This window comes from Anguilla anguilla, chromosome 3, assembly GCF_013347855.1.
Source record: "Anguilla anguilla isolate fAngAng1 chromosome 3, fAngAng1.pri, whole genome shotgun sequence".
In the NCBI taxonomy this organism is placed as follows: domain Eukaryota; kingdom Metazoa; phylum Chordata; class Actinopteri; order Anguilliformes; family Anguillidae; genus Anguilla; species Anguilla anguilla.
Window position 1 is genome coordinate 65,794,826 of NC_049203.1, and position 19,328 is coordinate 65,814,153.

A 19,328-nucleotide genomic window follows, 5' to 3' on the forward strand; every position below is an offset into this window, starting at 1 on the left:
TCCGGAAGAACAATCAAGTGTAATAGCACTGTTTATACCCAAGTGTCATCACTGCCGTGTTTCCAGATCTCACATTATTATTATTATTTTATTAATTTATTTTTTTAGGCATTTTTTATCTGCAATTGTAGCAATTATCTTTAGTATTTTGCGCTAAAGCTTAATTTCCCCCGTGCACCCTGCTTCCTTATTCCATGAAGTTATCCAGGCCGTTCCCATCCAGGCGGTTGTCCACGACTGTCCTGCGGATGGGGCTGTTCACCGGGTCTGCTCGGGTGGAAACGGGACATTTCTTTATGTTATGACAGCACCAGTATGATATATGTAACGATACATCTTTACATAAACAGTTGTTCCCATTGATAATCACATAATATATCTATTGAAATGTATGGAAGGAAAGGAAAATGATTTATATATATATTCACCTCCCATCCCGAAGTTATTCTGCCTGTTCGTCCCACTCAGCCTTGAAAGCACCTGCACGCAAAACAAGCCACTTAATTTGAGGCCGTGCTTTCGTCTGTGTCTTGGTCAAGTAACTTATCTTTGTGTATTAAAATATGCATGCGTTAAATATGAAAATTCTGTGCTCCCCCCCCCCCCCCACCCAAGAGTGATAGACTCCCCAATCCCTCCTTGTTTTCCTGTTGTTCTTCCCTTTCCCTCCCTCTCTGTCTCCATCCATCCCTTCTCTCCCTCCCTCTCTCCTTCCCTCTCTTCTCTCCCTCTCTCCTTCCCTCTCTTCTCTCCCTCTCTCCTTCCCTCTCTGTGCCTTACCTCCCCGCTGTTGGACTCGGAGCTGGAGCTGGAGCTGCCGGCGCGGCTGCATGTGAGGGAGACGAGCTCAGAGAGTTCTGAGTTGACCCGCACTCGACTGGAGCAGGAAGCTGTGGGCTGCGGGGGGTGGGGGGGGGGGGCTTGTGTTAAAACCCTTTGAAGAATAGGTTTTTTGGATCGTCCCCCCCCCCCCCCCCCCCCCCCCCCCCCCCTCAAAATTAAGTCAGGGTTCTAGAACTCCACTGCTTTCAATTACCAGCAGCAATTGATGCATCAGCGTTGGAATGTTCAGTTAACACGCGTCTGTGAGTTTGCACCTTAAAAAGTTAACACTGTTTGACGTTCAGAGCTGATGTTGACCATGCAACAATTTATATTATATGTACTTGTCTGAAATAAGCATATTTTCTTTTTTGCCCATTTGAAATTCCCAGTGGTATCTGTAGGCCAATACTATGGGGAAATATGCAGTCAAAATATGAGTTGCTCCTTTTTTTCGCTCTATGGTCTACTTCCTGTGCTGGAGGACTGCCGTGGTGATAGAAGGCCGAAGACAGTTGGCGAGTGCCCCATCAACCAGAGGCGTTGCTGTTGAGCAATGAGGCGAGGAATGACCTCTCTTTCCCCCTTTTTGGGGGAAATTGTGGCCAGTTGTGCAGTATAATAATATAACGTAATAACATAACAACATAAATAATATAACAGTGTGACACAACTTTATCCCATAGTCTGGATTTGATACAGACCAGTACAATGTGTCGCTGAACTAAGAACCAGTTCCATAATTTGACGCACTATTTGAGATTCCTCAGATCAGAGCAAAAATATTTCACATTTAACAATGCTCAATAATCCAAGTGGGCACAAGTGCATGAAGTGGGACACTCAAATTCTGGATGACTCAACTGTCTTTTTTTCCCCCCCGATTTTGCCAAGAATTTATTTATAAAATTTGGGACCTAGGTGCCAGTGTCAACAGTGCACTGCCAAGACAGTGACCTTCCAACTGCATTATTCAAGCACTGAACCCAGTGACACTGCTGCCACTTCTCTGTCCTGTGGCTTCTGAAATCAATCACGTATTTCTTATAGATACACACTTGTGTGTGTGTATATATATATATATATATATATATATATATATGAACCACATAACCCTTTGAAGAGTAGGTTCTTTGGAATCGGTGTTACTGAGTGCTAGAACTCCACTGCTTTCAATTACCAGTAGTGATTGTTACATCAGCATTAGAAGGTTCAGTTAAGAACATTCTGATCACGTATGTGATCTCACCTTAAACGGTACGAAGTTATAGTGCTCACACTGCCTTTCCTGCATATTCCCGTTTTGTGTGTCCTTTCACCCGAAAGACGGGTGCTTCTGCACTGTTTGTTTGTCAGTGAAGTTGTCTGGCAGTCCACATATCAAGTCTGTGTAATCTTGGCCAGACTGGTTATAATTTTTCATATGGAATGTCCATATTGTTACTCGTGAGTTTAGGTGGTTGTTGAAACTAGATATCAGGTTCTGCCTGTGGATTGGTCAGTGGGGTTACCAGGATATTTGTGGCAGTTTTGTTTTAAAAAAATAAACAAAGAAAAGTCAATTGTGAGAATTATTGATACACTTCGTAGTTTTGAACAAGCAACAGAAATGAACAGGCTAATTAACAGACATCAGACAAACTGATGAAAACATGCTTACAGAAGAACACAACTCCTGTGTGTGAAAATCACTGAGAAAAGAAGATGAATTTGTCCTCCTTACTGGGCACACTGGTGCTTCAGACGTACGGCTATGCCTATAAAGGTGTAAGGCAGTCTTTATGAGGTCCGGGTCGGATCCTTACCACAAAGAATCCCTGTTTGAACTGGCACTTCTCCGGGTCGCTTTCTGAGGCTTTGGGACAGACCGTCTCCTTGATTCCGAATTTGAGCTTCAGATCGTAGATGTTCATTCCGAAAGGGATGACCTGGAGGAAGACGAGAAGAGAACTTAAGCAGGTGTTCGGGTGATCGTGTTATTGTACTCTGCAGTCCGTGTCAGAATTTTGTTCGTTTTGTCGGTTATGTACCCGCAGCGCATTGGTTTTCAAATGAAATGTGAATGTGTGAATATGAGGTGAAAGTGCAGACAGTTTACATTCATTTGAGTGCATTTGCATCCATATCTAGCGATCTGTGTGGGAAATGCAGGCCTTTTTAAACATGCAGTCGTTCCCATTTAACGACTTCACTATTGATTACATTTAGATAGATGCACGGTAAAAAATAAATAAACATGCGATGGAAAATGATATGTGTATTCTGAAGAGGTGGCAGTCTCACTTTTTGTACGGAGCTCTGGGTAATTCCGTACAGGTTGGCGCTGGCGGACTGGTCATTGACCCGGGCGAGGGCCATGCGAACAGCCTTCTCAGCGACGGGCGCCAGATCAAAGTTAAGCCGGGGACGCCCTGTGAAGGCGGAGTAAAGCGCAGAGGTGAGCACAGTTCTGCATGCACTGCCCAAAAAAAAACCAGAAGTTAATCTTCACATTTCGGTCTTATTTAAAAAAAAAAAAAAAAATTTTTTTATTTCCATTAGTGTTTTGTTAAATAAGGTGATGAGGTGAGACTGTTTGAGGTAAGGCAGTGTGACAGTGGTGGTGATGTGGTAAGTTTGTCAAGCAAAAAAATGACAAGCTAACATTTTCTACTTGAGAGAAAGAATAAAGAAATTAAGTCTTTTTACGAGGCTGAAACACTTGATAAGGGGGGTATGCAGTGGGTGCATACCCGTTCCCATTCTCACATTGTCGATCCCTGTCTATCCATGTATTGCGAGATAAACTGATTTTTTCCTTCTCTATTCATCCAAGTCTGACAATCATGTAACTTTTGATTGTTCTCCATTACTCTCCCAATCTGTGGCCCCTTTCATTTATAATTGAGGTCTGATCATTGTTGTATTGTACTGCAATTTGCCTTTGCGCCCAGGCAAAGTGTGAAAGATCGCGGTTGAGTCGCACACTGCAAAATGTGTTCTGCGTTAGCTTAGCGCTCAGTTCACTCGTGGATCTCTTGATAGCAACGTACCTGGTTCTCCCGGGTCAGAGGTCAAAGGTCAAACAGCGGTTCACTCACCAGAGCAGCACAGACACTGCAGCAGGACTAGGCAGAGAATGGTCACCTTCATCTTCCTCGAAATTCTAGAGCCCAAAAAGCATTTCAGACCCCCTGTCCTCTCCTTTAAATAAATGCCCCCTTCGCAACTTGCCCTCGTGCCCTGCCCCGCCCATCTCCTCCCTTGTGGACACATGACCTTCTGTTCTGTTTGTTCCTCTCGGCTTCACGTTCAACACAAACAGCATCGACCCGCTGGCAAACAGTCGAGCACCTCAGAGTGGTACAAAGATCCCTCATCACGGGTTCCCACTGAACAAAGAAAACTTTTATTTTTTATTTTTTCACAAATACAGTTATGAATTTAGCAGATGGTTAGATTGACACCAACAAAGTGTCTATATGCATCCACACCGTAGCATGTTAAAGTAACACTTTTGAAAGTGTTAAAAAGTTAACACCCAATTTGAGTTGATTCAACACTCTACATTGTTAAAAAATCAACACTACACAACACTTTAAAGTGTTGTATTCAGACTACACTGGTGTTGGTGTTAAAATAAAATGTTAAAAAGGAACACTGCTTTTTTTTAACACCAACACCAGTGTAGTGTGAAGACAACAAAACGCAGGGTTGAAAATGACTAATAGTAACACTATTGGGTGTAAATACCAATAACACCATTGGGTGTAAAATTCCCCCCTACCCCACTAACTTAAATAAAAGACAAATGGCAGAAATGGTAGAGAAAATGAACTTTGTATTAAATACATTTTTATGTTCAATATTTCAGACAATTCAATGCACATCTCAGACAAAACAGCAGTAGGGCACAATATATGTTCTCTCATCATTGTCAGGTGAAAACTGCCATGTCATAAGGTCTATAATATAACAGATCAGCCACACAAATGACAGTGAACACATCATCCACCTCCTCAATGCTGAATGCATTCAGGTGATCATCGAAATACATCATAATAACTTTAGTGGTCAAAAGGAATGCTTCATCATCCTTGATTATGATATTGATAATGTTGAAAATAGGCATTTCATTTTCAATACTAGTGCAAAAAAACATTCCCATCTGGTACTCTGTTCCATAGTCTTTCACCCAGGAAGTAGTGGAGACACTAGACACATTCAAAGTTTGACAAGACCTCACTGCTCTCTAGATTTCTAGTTAAGACATGTTGAACAGGGCCAAAAAAATCTTTTAAAATACATATTCTCCCAATGAAAAGCCAACTGATTCTGATGTTTCTTTACCAGTGTTTTGGTTATGTTTTTAAAATTATTTACAGACTTCTTGAAGAAGTTGTGTTTCCCTTCGAACCTCATACACCACATATGCATAAGTAGACCTATTTTCCTAATACATCTGGGATAATGAATCATCAGATGATGCTTTGGGATCAGCCTCTTATCTGTAAACACCGACTTAAGAAGTTTGTGATGGTCTGAAATGAAGTTCTTCAAATAATAAGTTATGATTGGTGAGAATACAATGTTGACGATCTGAATCAAAAGTAGAATCACGTTCCAATAACTGTTGTCCCGGTCAACTAGATCTCCAAAAATCAAGGGCGTATTGCACAGGAGGCACCATGTTGCACAGGAGGCACCATGACTAAATAGCATTGAGGCCAAGGTCTTTGCTACTATCATCAACTTTGACTGCGCTGGGTCTGTTCTTTCTCTCACTATCCGTAGCTAAAGCTCTGAATCCTTTGTGAAAGGGTGTTTAAACACATGGAGTCCTTCGCCAAGTACTGAAAAATAAGCTTTAACTCCTACTGTACAACACCTTCTAGTAGGTTGTGCATGATATCCACTGCACTGCATGTCTGGGGAATGAAAAAAACTGCAGTTAATTTAGAGGGCAGGTTCTCTTAACACCAAATGAGTGGACAAATGAGTGTGCCGTGGCATCGCAATGTTCTGGACAGAGCTCCTTTGCGCAAAGAATTAAGTCTGGGTCATCCTCACTAAAGACCGACTGCACACTTGTTTTGTCGGTTAAACAAAATCGGCAAAAGTAATTTGCACCGAACAACTCGTCCGTACCAAAAAGGCCATGTATAGCTAAATTATCACCAATAGCCTGAATAACAGACCCCTTCAATGGTGTGTCTGAAAAGGGCACCTGGATTCTCTGTGTCTCCAAAACTTTAAAGTCATGAACAAGAGGCTGTAGGATTGGACCAAAACAATATTTCTTTAAGTCCTCTGAATGAAAAAGCGTCACAAGGTGAATGTTCATCAAAACCGAATTTAGCTTGGTTGGCAAATTTCAGCCAAGTTTGTGCATTCCCTTTTTAGATCCGAGCGGATTGGCCGTTTCGAAATCGTCATAATAAAGCTGAATCTTAATGTCTTTGAAAATGCTTCTGTCTTTTGTATTTTGAAATCTTCTTGAAGCTTTACTTGCTGGAAACAGTTGCTAAGTTCCCGGTTGGTAAACGTTGACTCCAGAGTTCCCAAAATAGACATGAATTTGTCATTGACTGGAATTTGACTGCATACACCAGTACTTCTAACTCTGTGCACATCACAACGCACACACACATGCTCCACTGGTTCAACGATTTTCCATTTTTTCTCAAAATGTCTTTGCCTCTTAGTTTCGGTATTGAGGAGTGAGAATGGATTTTCAAGCTGCTCAAAACAGTCTTCAACTTTATCTAGGGGTTGTTCAGTTACCTCCGATGAACCTCCGTCCTGTGAATCCAGTGAAGTATTTAAGCCCTCGTACTGCTGATTGGTTACAGTGTGCGTGGAAGACTCAACATCAATCTCACGCTGATCACATGACCCATGATGTGATCACATGACCCATGATTATACAATGAATAAATATGCTGCTTTCAGATAAAATAAATTTTAAAAAAGTTTTGAGTTTTTGAGTTTGGCCAGGTATTGATAACTAAATGTCTCATTATTGATCCATTTTCCTTCTGCAATTCCAAATGATAAACCTTGTTGACTTTCACTCTGAATCCAGTATCGCAACAGATTGTTCCTGGAAGCGCTTTATCTATTTTAACTGTGAATTCTTATGGGGAAAGTTCTGAATATGTTTCTTTCCCATAATCTTGTGTTTGTCTCCATGCAGTGGTCATTCATCATAATTGCAGTCCAAAATCCATTTCACTGCACATACTCCCGAAGTTCGAAGGGACTAGTGCAGTTGAAACCATAATTATTTGGCCCGTTCCCAGGTATTAATTAAAAAAAATAAATAAAACGAAAACAAAAAACATTGGGCACATTAGACCTCAATTTAGATGATTTTTGACTTTTATTGTACCCTCTTTGAAAGCATATCACATTTAAAGTATATTTTAAAATGCATGTCCTTCAGGTAATCTTAGTTGTCCTAATTTACATGTCTTTATCGCCAAGTGGTTCACAACATTGTGGGGGAAAACAAACAAAAACATTGTAGAAGCCAATGCATGGCATGATTGTAAGGCATACTTGGGTTTGGTTCAGTGATCGCTGCATTTAACAATGGAAAAATAAAAGTAAAATAACGTGCGGCTTTTTTTTTTTTTTTTTTTTTTACTGAAAAAGAAACTATACAAATGAGATACTTTTCAGCGTTTATTTATTTCAGAAAACTTACAGGATACTTAGATGAAACCCAGGTTTTTGCTGACACAAGGAAAGCAGCCAGTTAATCCAAGGTCACACATAAAATACATTAAAAAAAAAAAAAAGTTTAGTATTTATAGATTTTACACTACCTAGTGAAAAATGAAACAAAGAGAAGTGCCCAGAGAAACTTTTGAGCGCGTCAAACAGCAACAAGCAGATATGACGCAGCTCTCCTGACAACAATACTATTAGTAATGCTCATAATATCAAGGTTATAATATCATTGCTATTTTTTTATAAACAGAAACAGTGCTGTACTAAAGATCCAGCTGAGGAGGACTGCTACCTACAGCATTGCTGCTGGTAGGGGGATTGTGTATGGCTTGACACTGATTCTTAAATGCATCACTTTCTGCCTTTGGATATACCAAGTTATATGATGGTACACCTGGTACACCTTCCAAATGAAAGTAAAACATATCTCAAAGCGTCTTGGGCTCCAGTGTCTCCAATCAGTCAGCCAGCCAGCCAGCCAGCCAGTCTACTCACTAAAATGGCTGACTGCAATAACAACCCTGTCTTGGCTGTTAAACGCATGTCACGCCTGCGTCTTCCTGGTGGTTGCAGTTGTGGGCCCCGTTTCCACTGTGTGGGCACAGGAAGATACTGCTCTCCCTGCCAGTACACCCCAGTTCATCCAACCAGATTCTCCCTGTTCCTGAGATCCGCAACGGACAGAAGGATGTGTCAGTTAAACCGTAAATAAAAAAAAAAGTAAAGCACACGCAGGCAAAACCTAGAGAAAAGTACTGGGACAGAGGGGGGAAAAAAGCAATGGAACACACAATCACACCTTACGATTACAGAAAAAAGTTTAAATAAATGTTGTGGATTCATAAAATCACCCTAGACATGGTTTGAGACCAGATACAGAGTAAATAATATCCCTTTCATTAGGAATTGGTTCATCCCAACCAAAACAATGCGTACGGCTTGCACTTGCAATGTTATGGATTGAAAAGTTGCACATTGTCGTGGTTTGAACACACAGTCAGCATGAAACAATGATTTTCATATTTAGTATAAACAAAAAAGATTTCACCTTTAAATGACTACAAGAAAATATATTTTGGTCACTTTGGATGAATGAACGATTATGTTATGTTATGTTATGTTATGTGATGAGAGGTGAGCGGGATTACCTGCAGTAGCGGTGAAAATGCTGGTGGCCCGCGTGTAGCCCAGCATTCGACAGATGACCGTCCCGTCCAGGGTGTCAAAGCTGTCGTCGCAAACTGTCCCCCACAGGCCCTCATGGAAAACCTCCACCCGGCCTCGGGACCCCCCTCCAGCTATCCTCACCACCGGCGACGCTGAATATGGTGGAGAGGGGGAGGGGAGGGGAGCAACAGTTTAATGGTAAATGGGCTGCATTTATATAGCGCTTTTATCCAAAGCGCTTTTACAATTGATGCCTCTCATTCACCAGAGCAGTTAGGGGTTTAGGTGTCTTGCTCAGGGACACTTCGACACGCCCAGGGCGGGGATCGAACCGGCAACCCTCCGACTGCCAGACAACCGCTCTTACCTCCTGAGCTAGTTAAAAGCTCGGTTAAAGGTGCTGTCCTGTGCCACTTATCTCTGCTCACGTTTGAATTAGGCCAGCCAAGGAAACAGCGACCAATCCAAATTTATTTATTAAGTACTTTAAAAACCACAACAGCTGACCAAAGTGCTGTACAATCAGAAATGGCAAAACCCTAAAACAATACAATAAAAACACAAAGACCAGTTTAAAAGACAAAAGGATAATAATAATAATAATAATAATAATTCTGTTGGTTTTCTTTTTTTTTTTTTTTTTTTACCTGATAGTTAATTGAATTATTGATGCCACTGACAGGCGAGATGTTCAACTCACCAGGTTTAAATCAGTTCCAGTTAGAGGGGAAGAATGAAACCCAGCAGCGCCACATGCCTCGAGGGCCTGATTTGAGCGTACCTCCTCTACAGTGTGTAACCAGTACTTGCGTGATTGACAGGAACCAATGACATGGTGTTAACTCCCCCAGAACAGGAGAGATTTTTTGCCTGGCACCAGGCACAGAGCTCCACATGGAGCGCAAGGTTGAATCCAGGGTGAGTATGAGGAAGGGGGGGGGCGCAGGTAACTCACCTGCCTGGATGGCTGATCCTTTCTCCCCCTGTGGCCCCTGGGGGCCAGGGCTGCCCTTTTCCCCCTGCGCTCCCCTGTCCCCTGTGGAGAACAGGCTGAAATGAGAACTCCCACCCGTGTGCTGAGTGTTTGTACCAGGGGCGGGCAGCGAGGGCAGTGTCCATTTCAGGTTTTCACGCAAACTTTCCGCCCTTGATTACTTAATTAGCCTTTTTAACATTTTTACACCTTCTGACATTTCATCTATACAATTATTGATAATTTGCATGAATGAGAGCCGAAGACTGTCCCCTATGTGGAACTGTGATCTGATCTACGAGTGAACCAGTGTATAGCCAGTTAGCTCATTTAGCCAGGGTAATTGCTGGAAACAAAAACCGAAATGACCCATTACTGGTTTAAACCAATGATCTCTTTGACTTTCAGACCATCCGTTCTCTTGAGCTGATGTATGTAATACTCGGCTACGTTATTCTACAGTGTGCGGTGTTGGGATTGTGCTTAAAATGATGTGCAGTGCGGTTCTATGACAGAGTACAAATGTTCGCCATCATGTTTTTACCCTTCGCCCCATTCGCTCCGTATACTCCAGGAAATCCAGAAGAAGAAAAAGAAGAATGTGGTAAAAAATGAATGTCAATTCTGCCTGAAGCTGTGAGTCAAGATTTCTTATCCAACGGAGTCTTCAGAAGAACTGAAACTGAGAACTGAAGTTTCGCAGGAAAACGAAAGTCAGTAAAAATAGAATCCAGCGTAGCACATGATTCTGAAAGTGCTATCGGTGACATTGTTCCACTCGAGCTTGAAAACACCTACTCATTTCCTGCAAGGAACATGGATTATTGGTCATGTTCGTACAGTGGAACAGCAGAAGGAAAATGAACTTGAGTGAAAGTGGTCTTGGCTTAGCTTCCTCTTCTGGACCAGCTGAATGTTCTGCTGTGATGTGCTGTGTCAGGAACTTGCACATTCTCTTCTCTCCCCCCCCCCCCCCCCCCCCCCCTCCCCAGTTTCCTACTTCTTTACCATGTCCAGCTGGTATGACTCTGTTCTCGTCTCTGTAACCTTCTCGGTCACTGTCGGGGAGTGCGGACAAGCACACGCTTTACTGGGAAAAAATGTGATGCGAAACCACCGCGTGCTTATCGCTCCAAAATCCACTAGTGAAAACCTGCACCGTCATTCGGTCTGAGGAGGGGACACACTTCACTCTGAGCTGAACAAAAAGGGGGGGGGGTGAACCATGGACATCCAGGCAACTGAGGTTTAATGAGCTTTTAAGATAGGAAGCGTGCTGGTGAGCCAAAATGGCAGCCTGAGGGTTGATAGCCCTCGTTTGCTTCCTTACTAGTTTGACCCTTGTCCTTTGAAATTTATTGAGCTTTTTACTGAAGACCATAGAACTTGGCTTGAAACGAGGATGATCAATGCGTAATCTGTTCCATCTGTTGATCTACCAACGACGCTACTTTTAACTACTTGCGGCATGTTACCACCCTTGCACATGCTCAAATTTCATGCAAGGTCATCGTCAGTTGGGTAAACACCTCGCTTTTTTTTTTTTTTTTTGTTTTGATCTAGTTCTGACTCTTGACTGTGGCCGATAGAGTCTCTGCTTAGTCAGCAGTTAAATGGTTGCCAAATCAAGAAGTAAAATGCTCGGAAAAGCAATGCCAGTGAACGAAAACCACCCCGGTCATTGTGAAATCTCACAACGGGGGGACTCTGAGTCATGGCTGTTCACAGTCATTGACTTTTACTGTAAAATATTCTATCTCACCGTACAGAACGGTTTGAGGGTTACGTTCGTTCCTTACCCCGTTCTCCTTTACTTCCTGTGGCCCCTGGACGTCCTGTGTCCCCTTTTGACCCTAGGATGAGACGAATCGTAAGTAATGCACCGTAGGTAACATCCCTTAGGCTGCTCTTATAAGGACAGCGCTTTCTGTTTTTCACACAGCCAAACATTATTGTATTTGATTGTATTCTAATACAAAAACTAGACTCAATCGAGGAACGTGACCTGACCACGTGCCTCCTCGGTAATATTGTCAATGTCAGTTCTGATCATTGGCTATGAACCACACTCGGTACCCTCTGAATGTTCATAGGATCATTCGTTTTCATTTTAGATATTTCTTTGCGCGATCAGGGCAGAAGGACCCAGATCAAAAGCCACTTAATTCATTGTGGCAGTTGGAACATCATTTTATGCATTACGTACATTAACATTTATTATCGTTATTTATAGATCACATTTAGCCATTTATCAGATATTCTCATCCAGAGTGACTTGCACAGGTTGCATTTTTACAAACCATCCGTCACATTAAATCCGCTTTACTGAAGCACTCCAGGTCACATTCCAGGGGTTCAATGGAAGAGCCCACACAGCTGGGAATCAAACTTGCAACCTTTCAGTCACAAGCACAGCTCCTTAAACGAAATGTGCTGGACTGCCCCATAGACAGGAATGCTGCTTTACCTGACCGTCCCATGTCCCCTTTTAGACCCGTAGGTCCCTGGATTCCTGGTGACCCTAAAAAGAGATGGCAAACAAGCTTAACCCCTTTAAGGTGTGATATTACAAATATGTGATTTAGAATGTTCACAGCTGAACATTCTAAGGTTGATGTAACAATCAGCACTGGTAACTGAAAGCAGTGGAGTTCTAGAACACTGACTTGGAATTTTGAAAAACATTGCTATTCAAAGACTTTTAATTCATGGCCCAGGGGCAGAATCTGTTAGATCAGGTTGAGTATCGCTCACCTTTCTGCCCTTGAAGGCCTGTATCTCCCTTCAGACCCTTCTCCCCCTTCATCCCTGGGATTCCTGGCACCCCCGCCAGCCCAACTCTGCCTGGAGCCCCTGGGCATATCACAGCTCTGTCAGACTAATGGCCAGATATGAGAACGCAGGGACGCGTACAGGTCTGCACACAGGTACGCACGTACGAACAAACATGCACACACATATGCGCACACACATACACGCACAAATACATATGAAACTGCACATGAACACAAATGCTCAACCTTGCGTATATACACAACCAACTGTGCATCAGCACATACACACACACACACACGCATTCACACACACACACACACACACACACACGCATTCACACACACATTCACACACACACGCACACACACACACACACATTCACACGCACACACACACACACGCACACACACACACACACACACACACACGCATTCACACACACACACATTCACACGCACACACACACACATTCACACACACGCACACACACATTCACACGCACGCACACACACACACACACACACACACAATCAGCATACCGGTTTCCCCCTTGGGGCCCCTTGGTCCAGTGGAGCCAGGTTCTCCCGGAGGCCCTGTAGAGATGAAAGCTGATGATCAGGCTTAGTTCACTCTCAGGTTCCTGCGACCATACAGCATGACCAAACTCTGAGTGATGTAACAGGCAGACCGGCTGCCTGGGACGGTCTCTAATGCACATACAGCATGACATGGGGTCTGGCATGACTTCAATTTCAATTTAATTTCAAGTAATTTTGTACTGTTGTACTGTTCCTATTTTTGAAGATATTGAGAAGGCCTTGCTGAGGTGGTTGTGAATAATTTCATCCCTCTGTTACTGACTGCAAAAAATACCAAAAACAGAAAAGATAATGGGTAAAAATAGGCAAAATAAGGAAACTTTGGTGCGTGTCAAGAATATGTAAAAAAAAAAAATAAATAAATTGCACAAGGAGTCAAGACACAAAACAAAACATGGTAAAAGTCCTTATGCCGCAAGAGGCTCTCACAAACTCATTGAACTAATTTTACCTTAAAAAAAGAGAAAATAATATTTCAGGTGAAGCCTGGATTCTCTTTCTCTCTCTCTCGCACACACACTCACAGACACACACTCACACATGCACACACACACACACACACACACACACAAATAGAGATAAATGTAGTGCCTGGTATTCCCTGGAACCCTTGGTCTCCCTTCTCTCCCGCCTGTCCCATCGGTCCTGGGGGGCCTGTACTGCCAGTCTCTCCCTTTGCACCTAGGGCACCTGTATACATAAACACACACACACACACTGCATGTTTAAATATCACACACACTACCACATATACACAAACACACTCTCTCACACAAGAACACACACTGCGTGTGGGCACATGTAAATATCACTTGCACTCTACTACACATGCATAAACACACTCTCTGTCATATACACGCTCACACACACACACACACACACACACACACACACACACACACACACACGTGTGAATGCATTGCAGTAATCCTTGCAGAGAGTCTCACTGTGTCACATAGAGCTGGCTGTTGACCCATCGCCTGAAGGCCAATCTCTCCAGCACCCACAATCTGATCATTCCAACTCCTGAGTTTATGTTTTGTAAGGCTGCTCTGTACGATAACTGGTTAGAGATAAAGGCGACAGGTGGACACTCACCTGGGTATCCAGGTGCCCCCTGTTCTCCTGGGTCACCCTTTGAACCTGGAACATAGGAGAGAATGCAGAATTCACTCCCTGAACATCGCCAGCACTTTAAGCCTATTGTATACTTAGGCTTAGCAAATTATACTACTGTGCCTTGACCACATACAGTAAGCAGGTCACATTATGACCGAGTATAATAGCGTGTGACATGCTCAGTGTGTTATTGTAAGTGTATTATTCTCAGTGTGCCATTATTAGTGTAACATGCTCAGTGTGGCACTCTGCCTGTGTTGCAGTAATGTACCTGTCTGTCCAGGTGGCCCTTCGGATCCTGTTGGTCCAGGCGGGCCGATTGGCCCGGGCTCTCCTCTCTCCCCGTCGGCGCCACGCAGACCCGTCCCTCCGGGTTCACCTGCACGGAGGCACCCCACCAATCAGAACACAGAAGCAAACGTCCCGTACGTTTTCAGGTCAGTATGCGCGAGCATTGAACTGAATACACTACATACAGCTCAGATTCACATTTCAGAAATTTACTGGGACTGTAAACTGCAATTTGCAATTTCAACTTTTATGTACAGTAGCTGCATTATGTCGTAAACTACAATTATGAAACAAGATGCATTCCTGCAATAATTCACTGAATATGCATGATTGTATTGTTAAAATTGATGCAATAAATATCAGTCGATACAATTGATATCTGGTTGCAGCCATTTTGAGTGTGAGAAAACCACTGTATAAATGCAATCCATTATTATTACTATAATACTTCTACTACTATTACTACTACTACTAATAATAATAATACAATAATATATGTTGACAATGTATACTTTGCTATATTGTTTATATTTCAGACATTCACAGATGAACGTAGATCAAATGTTTGGGTGAGAGCAGGAAGTACTCATGCGCACCTGGATCTCCCTTTTCTCCTTGTGCACCTGCTACCCCCTGGGGTCCTGGTAAGCCTTGATCACCTTGCTCACCCTTTGAGCCTGCGACACCTTCATTAAAACAAACACACATCATATACTGTGGATGTCAGATGGCAACATCAGAGGTGTGATTATAGTTTTGAGGTTATGCAGTTATCGAAATATGAGTTACAGTTAATTGAGTGAATTTCAATGTGGCTAAACCAAAGAAATTCATACTGTATATTGACACGGAACTGACAACATTGAAAATCATGGTCAAAAAATATACACACAAGAGTATTTTATAAATTTCTATGCTTTCTAAAGGAGTGTTTTAAGGCTTTGAAGTTTAGGCATTTTTGGAATGTTTTTTTTTTTTTTAGATTTTATTTTCAGCTGGAGTTCTAGAACTCCACTGCTTTCAATTACTAGAAGTGATTGTTGCATCAGCACTAAAATGTTCTAATTGCATACTTGTGATCTTACACTTTAGTGCAGGGGAATGTATTGAATATATAATACATCATATAATGGTGTAAATATAATTGCATGCTCAGCCTCTCTCCAATCAGAAACAAATGCTGGGATCCAGACAAACGCAGAATTATTACAGCTGCTTATATTTTTTCTGTGTGAAACTCCCCCTGCTCTGTCAGGTGTTAATTCATGCACACAGATTTGCCATGGCAACTGCTGACACAACTGAAACTGGTGGAAGCTCACCCTTAGTACCAGAGTCTCCCTTTGGTCCCCGTGGTCCAGGTGTACCAGGAGGACCTGCATTATTCACACAGCATTTGTTTATTACAATGTTAATTAAGTTTATTAAGTTGTCATATTATAAGAGTGACACATTGAAATTCAATGCAATATTAGATTTAAAATATCATGACCCAACTGTGAACTTGGATGGTGTTTTTCATTATTTAAAAAAAAAAATTTGTGCTCATTAATTAATTATTATAGAGAAATTAATTCACATTTACCAAATCAAAATAAGTGTTTTGCAATATTCAGGAGAAATATTCCATGCAATAATTATGTTAGGCAGAGATCACTCAACACAATACGTTTTTCAATTTATGTTCAATTTAGACTGGTAAGCACATACTACTTAACCAGCTATGTTTTAGCTTATGTCAAAATTTAAATCATTTGAGACAACGGGTTTCCTCAAATCTTTCCATCACCTAATCCAGATTTCCAGTGTATAGGAGATCCATTGGAACTTTAAAACTTTAAATACACAGCATACAACTGACATTTCAACAACAGCAGGTTGGGAATAACACAAGATGTAGTCTGTACTGTACTAAAATAAGAGAATATAATTTCATTTACAACCTGTTAAAAAAAGGCACAAAAACATTTTCAAACCAAGCAGTGCTGTTCATCCTGCTTCAGTCACCAGTCCAACATCACCCTGTCGGCCGCTGACTGTCCTGACATTGACTGTTTTCTGCTAAAGGTATACACACACACACACACACACACACACACACACACACAATCCGGAATTGTGGCTTGGCTGGAATCTCTCATCTCACCTGGTTTGGAGTTCAGGTCGAGCAGTCTGTTCTGCAGGAGGGCGGTGCTGGCGTTGACCGCGCCCAGCTCCGCCCTCAGCTGTCCCAACCCCCCCGGCCCCCCGCACAGGACGTCCACCCGGGCCTCCAGGGTCCCCAGGCTCTCCCGCAAGGAGGCCGTCTCCAGGCTGGCGTTCCTTAGCGACGGGGGGCGGTCTTTGCCGCTGTTTTGGGGGGTCCCCGCGTGCAGGAATTCATTGGTGGAGGACGACGGCCAATCGGCTGCGGCCGACCCGCGAGCGATGCGGTGGAGCTCACTCTGCAATGTTAACACTGCGGAAAGTGCGCTTCCAGCATTAGGGTTCTAGAGGGTGTCATTACACAGAGTTACAGCAAGGGTGCCATTACACATTACAGCTACAGAGTGCATAATTACACATTAGAATCACAGAGAGGGTGTAATTACACATTATAATTACAGAGAGGGTGTAATTACACTGTAGAATTACAGAGAGGATATAATTACACTTTAGAATTACAGAGAGGATATAATTACACTTTAGAATTACAGATAGGGTATAATTACACATTGGAATTACAGAGAGGATATAATTACACTTCAGAATTACAGAGAGGATATAATTACACTTTTAGAATTACAGATAGGGTATAATTACACATTGGAATTACAGAGAGGATATAATTACACTTTAGAATTACAGAGAGGGTGTAATTACACATTAGAATCACAGAGAGGGTGTAATTACACATTGGAATTACAGAGAGGGTGTAATTACACATTGGAATTACAGAGAGGGTGTTATTACACATTAGAATTACAGAGAGGTTGTTGAGCAACTTCAAACTTTGTCATCCTATTGAAATTAACATTTTAAAAAAATGCAAAATCGTATTTTCAAGATAATATATTGATAATTGCAATTACACTGGACACAAGCTAATAGACTGGACACAGGTTTAAACTGAATCTTATATACAAATTTACACATATTTCACACCCATATTTTAACTTATAGTTTTTGCACAAACATACATTTTACTTATGATCGTTGCTGAAAAGTAAGTATTATGCATTGTGCTGAAGTAATTTTTACCTCACACAATATACAGTAAACATTGATGCAATTAGATTTAGGTTATTCAGAAAATTTGTATATGACTGAAATCAAGGAATATTTTCTATACCTTTGTAAAGCAGGAATGAATTGAGTGCTGTCAGCAGGATTAGATAAGTCACTATGAAAGCAAGACATTTCTTCCTTCCACCTGGTTTTTCCCTCTCCATCTTTTTGAAATCTGAAAAAACAATAAACACCGTTATTGAACATGCACGTGTTCTCTCAGCTCTTTGATAACTCAAAACGTGGAAGTCAGTACGTGATTAAGTGGGATATTGACCAGCTATAATTCAGCAGGCCAAATCCACAAATCTCAGTTGCACACTACGAATAGTGCATGATATGGCTATGGCTATGATTTGACAGTTGCTTTGAAGAATCTGGCACCAATAAGAAATGCAAGAAAGCAAAACTTCACTATTAAAAAACAACTATTTAGTGTCAAGTTGCAGGGATGGAATATAAGGATTTCAAGCTTTAAAATTAAGGCAATAGCTTTGTACAAGCAGCCATTCTTGTAACAAATGATGAAAGTTTCTATTGACAGGCTGAAATAATATAGACTGGACTTTTGTTCACTGTAGAGCTGGGCTGGTACTGATCAAGGGCTAAATCTAGCTGTGTTATTCTAATTTTGAAAACAACTTACATCAATTCTGTTTACAACGTGCTAATGAATAACTTTATGTTATTTACAACATGGTCATGTTTTACATTTCTAAAACTGCTGATCAAAACTGTAAGGACGAACACCACTGGATATAAAATGAATTGCATAACGAAATGAAGAATATTTCGATGAATGCTATCACACAAAACACAATAAATAAAAAATAATCAACTCCTAATAACTGATCTGTGCTATGCAAGCTTGATTATCTTCCACATAAAATGCAAAGACCAATTAAACACAGTTTCTGAACTGTTCCACATTTAAAGGTGCATTTTTACCCACTCTTTTCTATTTCATTACATTACAGGCATTTAGCATTACATTACACAACTATTACGTAGAATTTTATATTGCGTCCACTTATACAGCTGGATATGTACTGAAGCAATGCAGGTTAAGTGCATTGCTCAAGGGTACAACGGCAGTGTCCTACCTGGGAATCAAACCTGGGAACTTTAGGTTACACGACCAGTTCCTTACCCATTATACTACACTGCCGCCCTTGTTCACACGCCACCATTTATAATGACAGCAGTACCATTAAACTACCGGTAGTACTAAGGACAAAAAGAACAAGATGAACCGCAACAACATACAACATGAAAACCATGCAATGTACTGCATAAATGTGATCACTCTATGTGTCCATACTGGAACCAAGCCCTTACCTCTGCTTTCAATCTCAAAGTGATCAGCCCTGTTGAGTCTCATGTCCAGGTCGTAGTGTGGGTTGTCCTGACTGAAAATGGTGGCTTTCCCATCTGGCTTATCCACTGCCGTATCCATGGCTGACTGACAGTGCGTGCCCCAAGATAAGCCTTCTTAACCAACCAACGTTACGCAAAACAAAACATCCCCATTTCTGCGAGACAAATAAGGAAGGACGTTGTAAACAGAATAAATCTGCCAAGTCAGATGTTTCTTTCTGGTG

At 41.8% G+C, this 19,328-nt stretch overlaps 2 protein-coding genes across 2 annotated transcripts; both read right to left on the bottom strand.

The window, feature by feature from the left end:
* spp2 (secreted phosphoprotein 2) lies at positions 1-4,059 on the bottom strand. Its single transcript, XM_035408364.1, has 6 exons — positions 3,903-4,059; positions 3,106-3,233; positions 2,628-2,750; positions 781-897; positions 429-480; positions 1-267 (listed from the first exon to the last, which is right to left on the bottom strand). The coding sequence occupies exons 1-6, from the start codon at positions 3,952-3,954 to the stop codon at positions 188-190; spliced, it is 552 nt and encodes a 183-aa protein (XP_035264255.1). The 5' UTR covers positions 3,955-4,059; the 3' UTR covers positions 1-187.
* Positions 4,060-7,475: 3,416 nt separating this feature from the next.
* On the bottom strand, positions 7,476-19,223 carry LOC118223214 (macrophage receptor MARCO-like). Its single transcript, XM_035409455.1, has 15 exons — positions 19,066-19,223; positions 17,792-17,902; positions 16,607-16,918; positions 15,783-15,836; positions 15,057-15,146; positions 14,441-14,548; positions 14,149-14,193; positions 13,642-13,740; positions 12,953-13,044; positions 12,431-12,554; positions 12,144-12,197; positions 11,476-11,529; positions 9,659-9,739; positions 8,685-8,855; positions 7,476-8,200 (listed from the first exon to the last, which is right to left on the bottom strand). Exons 1-15 carry the CDS (start codon positions 19,181-19,183, stop codon positions 8,070-8,072), a joined length of 1,644 nt encoding a protein of 547 aa, XP_035265346.1. The 5' UTR covers positions 19,184-19,223; the 3' UTR covers positions 7,476-8,069.
* Positions 19,224-19,328: the final 105 nt, after the last annotated feature.

Bases quoted from the DNA above. Each gene is read 5' to 3' on its own strand.
- spp2 (XM_035408364.1), bottom strand. From the start codon at position 3,954: ATGAAGGTGACCATTCTCTGCCTAGTCCTGCTGCAGTGTCTGTGCTGC. The intron at 3,234-3,902 runs GTGAGTGAACCG...CCGCCTTCACAG, and splicing joins GCAGTGTCTGTGCTGCTCTG to GGCGTCCCCGGCTTAACTTT. The intron at 898-2,627 runs GTAAGGATCCGA...CACCCCCCGCAG, and splicing joins TCAAACAGGGATTCTTTGTG to CCCACAGCTTCCTGCTCCAG.
- LOC118223214 (XM_035409455.1), bottom strand. From the start codon at position 19,183: ATGGATACGGCAGTGGATAAGCCAGATGGGAAAGCCACCATTTTCAGT. The intron at 12,555-12,952 runs TGCGTGTGAATG...TCTGGCCATTAG, and splicing joins TGTGTGTGTGTGTGTGTGCG to TCTGACAGAGCTGTGATATG. The intron at 9,740-11,475 runs GTAAGGAACGAA...TGTTCTCCACAG, and splicing joins AGGAAGTAAAGGAGAACGGG to GGGACAGGGGAGCGCAGGGG.